Source organism: Gossypium hirsutum, chromosome A11 (genome assembly GCF_007990345.1).
Source record: "Gossypium hirsutum isolate 1008001.06 chromosome A11, Gossypium_hirsutum_v2.1, whole genome shotgun sequence".
Lineage (NCBI taxonomy): Eukaryota > Viridiplantae > Streptophyta > Magnoliopsida > Malvales > Malvaceae > Gossypium > Gossypium hirsutum.
This window is the reverse complement of record NC_053434.1, coordinates 112,494,826-112,502,268: the sequence shown is the minus strand read 5'-3', so window position 1 is coordinate 112,502,268 and position 7,443 is coordinate 112,494,826. Positions and strand designations below refer to the sequence as shown.

The 7,443-nt window shown below is 32.2% G+C and overlaps 2 protein-coding genes across 4 annotated transcripts; one reads left to right on the top strand and one right to left on the bottom strand.

Moving 5' to 3' along the window:
* Window positions 1–1,199: 1,199 nt before the first annotated feature.
* On the top strand, window positions 1,200–2,920 carry LOC107927290 (translationally-controlled tumor protein homolog). Its single transcript, XM_016858355.2, has 5 exons — window positions 1,200–1,527; window positions 1,850–1,923; window positions 2,132–2,260; window positions 2,356–2,513; window positions 2,604–2,920. The coding sequence occupies exons 1-5, from the start codon at window positions 1,500–1,502 to the stop codon at window positions 2,719–2,721; spliced, it is 507 nt and encodes a 168-aa protein (XP_016713844.2). The 5' UTR covers window positions 1,200–1,499; the 3' UTR covers window positions 2,722–2,920.
* A 345-nt stretch (window positions 2,921–3,265) lies between these two features.
* LOC121209344 (heparan-alpha-glucosaminide N-acetyltransferase) lies at window positions 3,266–6,337 on the bottom strand. Of its 3 annotated transcripts, XM_041079882.1 has the most exons (14): window positions 6,259–6,337; window positions 5,938–6,141; window positions 5,724–5,861; window positions 5,521–5,602; window positions 5,160–5,236; window positions 4,956–5,071; window positions 4,754–4,871; window positions 4,539–4,655; window positions 4,362–4,453; window positions 4,208–4,274; window positions 4,059–4,140; window positions 3,886–3,977; window positions 3,671–3,814; window positions 3,266–3,565 (listed from the first exon to the last, which is right to left on the bottom strand). In XM_041079882.1, the coding sequence occupies exons 2-14, from the start codon at window positions 6,067–6,069 to the stop codon at window positions 3,419–3,421; spliced, it is 1,404 nt and encodes a 467-aa protein (XP_040935816.1). In that variant the 5' UTR covers window positions 6,070–6,141; window positions 6,259–6,337; the 3' UTR covers window positions 3,266–3,418. The 3 variants fall into 3 exon arrangements, with proteins under 3 accessions (XP_040935816.1, XP_040935815.1, XP_040935817.1); XM_041079881.1 differs by having other exon boundaries at window positions 5,938–6,319; XM_041079883.1 differs by lacking the exon at window positions 4,059–4,140 and having other exon boundaries at window positions 3,886–3,957; window positions 5,938–6,319.
* Window positions 6,338–7,443: the final 1,106 nt, after the last annotated feature.

The following is a 7,443-nucleotide window of genomic DNA, read 5'->3' as shown; positions in this document are numbered from 1 at the left end:
TACTATTGTACTTTACCCAAACTCTAATCCAATTTTACCTTTTTACGGTTTTCTTTTTCTTTTTAGGTTAAAACATGCTTCAAGTCCATGTGCTCTTCTTATTTTATTCGTTCTACTTTCATGTTAAAGATTTTAATCTCTTTACTTTTTAGATTTCAAAATTCAAATTCAATTGTGTACGCTGTTAAAATTCTTTTACTAAATTCAGGCTCATTACAACGTCAATTTTTTTGTTACAGGGCTACCAAGTTAGTATTTTTTTTATTTCATAATGTCATACTAGTAACTTTAATAGAAGAATTTTAACATTGTTGACAATTGAACCTGAATTTTAGAATCTAAAGATTTAATAAGAATAAATATAAATTATATTATCGACCAATTAAGTATTAGTAGTTTTTTTTTAGATACTCATTTTTAGAATTTTACAATTATCAACATTTAAAATATTCTATCAATTTGGTCTTGTATCTAAAAAGATAACAAATTTAACTTTTAACGTTTGCACATTTTGTTGGGGGAATCAATTCCCTTATTGGGAGAAATTTTTAAAGTGTCGTCTTGGGACACCGACTTGGACCTTTGAACAATAGAGGTATTGTCTCCAGAATGTCAATGCTCAGTTTTAGCCTCGAATTTTTGTTTGTTCACAAATTAGTCGGCGCTCTAGAGTACCACACTTTAAAAGATTTCTCTCAATAAAGAATCGATTCTCCTCAAGACATTTTGTCAATTTAATTTCAATTCTTAAAAAATTTTACAAAAAAATAGTAACTAAGCAAGTTCATATAATGGTTTCGTTTTTTAAATTAGGATAGGAGAATAAGATTATTTGGGATCGAACCAAGTTTTGATATGCCTAAAGCATACTATTCTTGCCATTAGACAAAAAAGAATTTAGCAATTTTATTTAAAGATTATATAAAAATATGAAAAATAAAAGAATATCATAATAATATTAAGTATACTTTAAAAGAAAATATATTTTTATAATTTCATAATTGAAGTAATGAACTGATTAATCGTGACATCAACTTAATAAAATAAAATTTATATTTTAATTAATATAAATTAAAATATTTTTTATAATTTAATTCAATTTTATATCATCAAAATTGAATTAGACCAAAAAAGAAAAAGCACTACCGACTTGAAATTGTGAGAAAATATAAGAGGAAGAGTTTAGATTGAGAGTAATTGAGTTGGAGTTATTTTCTAACTACTGAACGTTTTATATGTGTCTGAGTTTGACTCACGTGGCCCTAAATTATCGTCATCGTTGAAACTCTAAACAGGACTCAATGATAATATTATAATATTTGATGTCTATTTTAGTAATCTCATTACCCCTAATCGCTCATCCCCCTCTCTATAAATTCTCGCTGCCGTATAACTTCCCCCATTGTACTCTCTCGATTTCTCTCTTTAATGAATCTCCAAATCGAAATTTAAGGCCAAAAAGACACAAGGGTTACTAATTAAATTAATCTTCAGCGAATATGTTGGTTTATCAGGATCTTCTCACAGGTAACTTTTTTCCTTCTGTTTTTGTATTCTTCGATCTTTCTTTTTGCTTATGTGCTTACTGTTTCTTCTTTTGCTTTGGATTTTAACTGTTTTTTGGGTAATTCCTTTTCTGGGTTTAGTTCAATTTTTTCAATGCTTTCTGGGAAATTCCTTTTTCTGGGTTACTTTTTTTTTGTTTCCCTAAATTAGAAGAAAATATATTGAATTTGGAGTATTGAGTTAAATGTAATTTGTTGCTTTTCCTATTGGTTTTTGTTCAATTTAAACAATATTGTTAGAATTTCATGATTTTTAACTTGAGATTCTTCTTGATGATTTTCAGGTGATGAGCTCCTCTCGGACTCTTTCCCATACAAAGAAATCGAGAATGGAATGCTATGGGAAGTCGAGGGAAAGGTTAGAATCTTTAATTGTTATCAACTCACAGTTTTGTGTTGTGTTTTTCTTGTACTTTATGTTACTCCGATTTTAGTGTAAGTTTTTTCATGTATTTGGAGGATCTTTGAAGGTCGGGCACGGGCAACAAGGTCCTAGCAACATAGCCCTTAAGTGGGTTTCAAGGAAACAATAGTTTTAAATGATCTGGTTTTATTTGATTTTTTAGTGGGTTGTTCAAGGAGCTGTCAATGTAGATATTGGGGCGAACCCTTCTGCAGAAGGTGCTGATGATGATGAAGGTGTTGACGATCAAGCCGTCAAGGTTGTGGACATCGTCGACACTTTCAGACTTCAGGTAAAATTAGCTGTAATTCTCTCTTCTTTTTTTTTCACGATTATAACTTGGAAGTTTTCAATATCTAATCTATATACTATTATTTCGATTTACAGGAGCAACCTGCTTTTGACAAGAAGCAGTTTGTGACCTTCATGAAGAGGTACATCAAGAACTTGACACCCAAATTAGAGCCTGAAAAGCAAGAGTCTTTCAAGAAGAACATCGAGGGGGCTACTAAATTTTTGATGTCGAAGCTTAAAGATCTCCAATTGTAAGCAACTTGTGTATTTTAAAATCGAATTTTAGAATCAAACCATTGTTTCTTATCATTCGAGTTCAATGTTGTTGATGATGTTTGCAGTTTTGTGGGTGAGAGCATGCATGATGATGGTAGCCTAGTGTTTGCATACTACAAGGACGGTGCCACCGATCCAACCTTCCTCTACTTTGCCTATGGCTTGAAGGAAATCAAGTGCTAAATGGAGTCTTCACCCGATACCGGACCGGCTTTGTTATACCTAAAAACTTAGTTTTAATTCTAGATATAAGGAGTTCTTAACTATCTATTTTAGTCTTTTTTATCTCTTTTAGGTCATATTTATAATGTATGGTTTTTAATGGTTATGTACTATTGGTTAAAGGATATGCTTGAGGAATAAAATTTACTGTTTTCCAAAATGTTATGCCTTTTGATTTGTTGGATGGGTGTGTTTTGGAACGGCAAGTGGTATCTATGCTGGTTGCTGTGTCCAAGTTGTAATCCTCCTTTTGGGGGGGTCTTTTCAAGTGGGGGGCAACTAGCAAGATGCCGACTTTCCTTTATTCCATTGACCAGTGGTCTAGACTTGGGTTTTTTTCTCTTTCTAGTTCCCAGTGGGTGGAATATATTATTATCTATATAATAGATAGCACCATACTCGTAGTATGGAAGAGCTTATCCTCAAAGGAGTCTTCTAAATACAATCTTTGGGTTGATTTTGATTTAATAATTTAAACAAAATGTAGTGTAAATAAAAGGGAAAATTGAAAACAAAAGCCTAACATGATTACATAAGATTTTAATACTTGATACAGTATCTTCGGAAATATTTTAACTCTTATAATATAATCTTTTAATATTTTTACAGTTTAAAATTTTACCATATCAAATAATTTTCCTAATAAGATAGGGAACTGTCAAAGCTTCCAATAAATTCCAAATCGATGCAAAATGCCAGCAATGATAGCCCAGAAGATGATCTCTGCAAATAGAACATATAATAGGATCCCTACCCTTCTTGAATTCCAAACCCCTATGAATATGTGCTTTTCAATCCAATAAACCTGCCATTCACGTTGCCATTGGTAAAATTAGAAAGCAAAAACAGTAGGGAAAATGGAAGAAAAAAAAAAGGATCAAAGATGATTCAATTCCAAAGAGAACCCCACCAATGTATTATGTGGATCCTCATAATACCATCCATTTATGAAGCCTGCAAAAATCCCTTCAGCTGCCATCACATAAACCAGCATTGCATTCATGCCAATCCATTTTAATGGCACAAACATGTACTTCAAACCCCATATATCAACCTGCCCATCCAAAATTTTTTATTACTTCATATCATCACCATAAGTTACAATACTGACGGATATAGTCGTACCAGAATATATATGGCTGAGAAAACAAGTGCTGCTGCTCCAGATGTAACACAAACATAGCTAAATGTATATAGCTGTTTATTCAAAGGAATTGCTGTAATCCAAAAATAAATAATAAATGAATAGATGAAATATTTATAGGTTTTTTAACAGAGGTCTGATGCTTGTTTCTCACCATTAGTAAAATGCAGAATAATTCCTAGAATGAGGAGAGCAAATCCCATCATGATCCATTGCTTCAGTCTTTCGGAATGACCCTGCAATAAAAAATTTCATCGAAGACCCTGGAATTGAAACCCAAGGACCATGCATCGATACACTAACCTTCAAATGTACAAGCACATGTCCAAAATGAACTCCAATGATTGTAGACAGCACAGCAGATATTGAACTTCAATTAGCATATGGAATGATTTAATTAGGTTGACGATATTGATGACAAACAATACTACCCAAAATTCATACTGAACTAACGGACCTTAGAATTCCTTCAGGTTCAAAAGGTGCATGACACCATGATGGAGCATCATTTATGAATGGCCCCTCGTAAGGGGAATTCACGGTGCAAGCCTGCAACAGTGTAGGAAAGATTTCAGATCTGCAACTGTGTTATTCACTGTAAAGTATTTTAGTGATCTCAATCTAGAAACCACACCTTAGCTCTTCTCCATGCAGGTTTTAGGTACATGTGATTGATCCCCAAAATTTCCCTGTCAATATATCCCACTGCATTGCAAGGAGGATTGAGTTTTCCTCTCACATTGCAGTCTACCTAAAATGGAACACAAAATCTTAGTAACTACAGATAAGTTTTTTAATTCCTTTGGCATGAATGCCCCAACCAGGAGATTAATGGCAACCGAGGCTTACTGTGAAAACCCTCCCATAATCAGCACTCTCCTTATCATGGACAGCGAACTGCCAGTCTGGAACATATGTCCCGTAAAGCATGGCCAAGTACAGTATAAGTATGCATGCACCTAACAGCCTGCAGATTTTAAGAAACCGAGAATTAGCTAGTATTCGTTCTGACAGTAGAAATATGATCATAAATGGGAACTTAATTACTCACCAATGCCAACAATATAACCTAAACACAGAGCAATAGCCAGCTGCAATATCATTGGATTGTGCATCTTTCAGAAAAATCTCAGCAAGTGCCACTACCAAATATGCAAAAGCAATTCTCTACAATAAGGTAAAAATGAATTATTTCTCCCTAAAGCCATTCTTGAAGTGTACTAAATTGTGCAATAAAAATCAGAAACATATGTACCTGCAAAATGCCACAAAACCTTATCATTTGCATATCAACACCGTATGTTAGCTTGTCAGGAGCATGCGAAAACCCTCCTACATGATGCAAGGACAAACAGAATTTGCATAATTGTATTAAGATAGAAGAGCTTCTCAATTTGAAATAATGATTGCAGCAATATTATATGCTTAATATAAGCTAAATTTGTTAACCCAATAAAGTGAATTATACCACCAAAAACCTTCTTTTCATTTGTTAGATGATTCCCAGAAAAATGTGATAGATAGATAGATAGTACACCATGAATGTGAATACCCTAAGAAAACAGGAAATGAACCCCAAAGTCTCTATCACAAATTCAAACAAAAAAAAATCCAACCTTGTAATAACAGACCCCAAAAGAGGAGCTTTAGAGTTCTGAAAACCACCTTCTTGACAGCTTTGCCTTTACTTGGTATTCTCTACAAAAGGTATTATTACCATAATTAATTTGAAGACTATCACATCTGCAATAATTATTAAGTCTCTCAAAGGAAGAAAAAAAAGAAGGCATTGAATTGCTGTAGGTAAGACCAAACCTACCTTAAGAGCAAGAGGAATGGCCATGCCAACAATGAAAAGAAAGAAGGGCATAACAAAATCAGCAAGGTTGCAGCTATGCCATGGTGCATGGCCAATCATAGGCCACTCTCCTCCAGCATCATCTACTAGAATCATCAGCTACAAAACCACAAATCTTCAGTTAAAAGAAAGGCCTTACCTTTTTTTTTAATGTAATAAAAAAAATGAAGTGTACCGCTACAGTAAGGCCTCTGAAAATGTCCAGTGAGGCAACTCGCAGAGTTCTACGAGGCTTTTGAGCTGAGATTTCAGTCTCGGGGATGACCATAGTATGGTTGTCAACAGGGTCTACCTTGATTTCAGCCATTCTTTTTCCTTAATAGAGAGCTTGGAGCACCCAATCACTTCCAGGATGATAAGATGATGATTGCAAGGAAAACTAGTCAAGAAGAAAGGAAGAACAATAATTATAGTTGAATAATATCATGTCTGAATTTATTTTATTTTTATAAGCTTTTTGGGAATTTTGTCTCTGGGTAAGTGTGCTGACGGTAACCTTTGTTTATCGACGATCGTAGGCTGAGGAACATGTTCGAGGTGCTTACTTGCTTCCATGTGTTCTGAATGGAGACAAAGTTATATAGTTTTTATGCATAAATAGAATAATGCAATTTCATTAAATTTTAAAAATAATAAAATATTATTATACAATATTCTTTTCTAACTTAATTTAATTTTAATTAAATTACTTTTTAAAATTATAAATAAATATATTTTCTTCTTTTATAAATTTTAATTTTTATATTTTTTTCCTACGGTAACATTTTTTATTTTTGTGTAACCAATTTTTAAAAAATTAATAATTTGTGTAATTTTTTTCATGAAATTGACACATAATTTTAGTAATATTATTTTACCGTCGAACTTAGAACCCTAAATCTTAAACATTGGACCTCGAACCTCGTGGTTCAAGGTTTAGTTTAAGATTTAAAATTTAAGATTCAGGTTCGGGTTTAAGGTTTAATGTTCAATGTTCAAGGTTTAAAGGTTTGGGATTACGAATTTGGGGTTCGATTTCAAGGTTTAATGGTTTGAGTTTGGGGTTTCTGTGTTTTGAGTTTGGGGTTTATGATTTAAGATTTTAGATTCAGAATTTAGGGTTTAGAATTCAAGGTAAAAATTTACCAGAATTATATGTTAATGACATGGAAAAGAATTTGTTGAAATGTTATTAAATAATTAAAATGAGACCATGAATAATGTGGTAAGAATGGTTCATCAAATAATTTATCTACGGATGAATGTATAATAATAATTTTATGTCTTTAAAATTTGAAGATGTTACAACAATTTATTGATGCCTAAAAATCTTAATTTTTGGGATCATAATGTAAGTTATTCCCTAATAAGATATCATCACTATTTCTTTCACTTTGCCTATTATTTTATTTTTCCATAATTAACTATGAACTTAGGATATTATTAATATTTTGGGTAAATTACACTTGCAATCACTTAATTATTAATATTTTTTTCATTCCTAACTATGAAAAGTTACTAAATGGTCACTTATCTATTTGAATTTTTTTTGGTCACCCAACTATTCAAAATTTTCCTTTCTAGTCATTATTCATTAAATTACCAATGAAAAGATAACTTGATAGGTTTTAAAAATAGCATGATAGTAACTTTAACCCTCAACATTTATAAATTGTGTCAATTTAGTCTTGATTCTAAAAAA

What these genes read in the sequence shown, in the direction of transcription:
- LOC107927290 (XM_016858355.2), top strand. Translation starts at nt 1,500, where the DNA reads ATGTTGGTTTATCAGGATCTTCTCACAG. An exon ending in TTATCAGGATCTTCTCACAG is followed by an intron (nt 1,528 to 1,849) that starts GTAACTTTTTTC and finishes GATGATTTTCAG; the next exon opens with GTGATGAGCTCCTCTCGGAC. An exon ending in TCGACACTTTCAGACTTCAG is followed by an intron (nt 2,261 to 2,355) that starts GTAAAATTAGCT and finishes TTCGATTTACAG; the next exon opens with GAGCAACCTGCTTTTGACAA.
- LOC121209344 (XM_041079882.1), bottom strand. Translation starts at nt 6,069, where the DNA reads ATGGCTGAAATCAAGGTAGACCCTGTTGACAACCATACTATGGTCATC. An exon ending in TCTCAGCCATATATATTCTG is followed by an intron (nt 3,815 to 3,885) that starts GTACGACTATAT and finishes TTGGATGGGCAG; the next exon opens with GTTGATATATGGGGTTTGAA. An exon ending in AGGATCCACATAATACATTG is followed by an intron (nt 3,566 to 3,670) that starts GTGGGGTTCTCT and finishes CGTGAATGGCAG; the next exon opens with GTTTATTGGATTGAAAAGCA.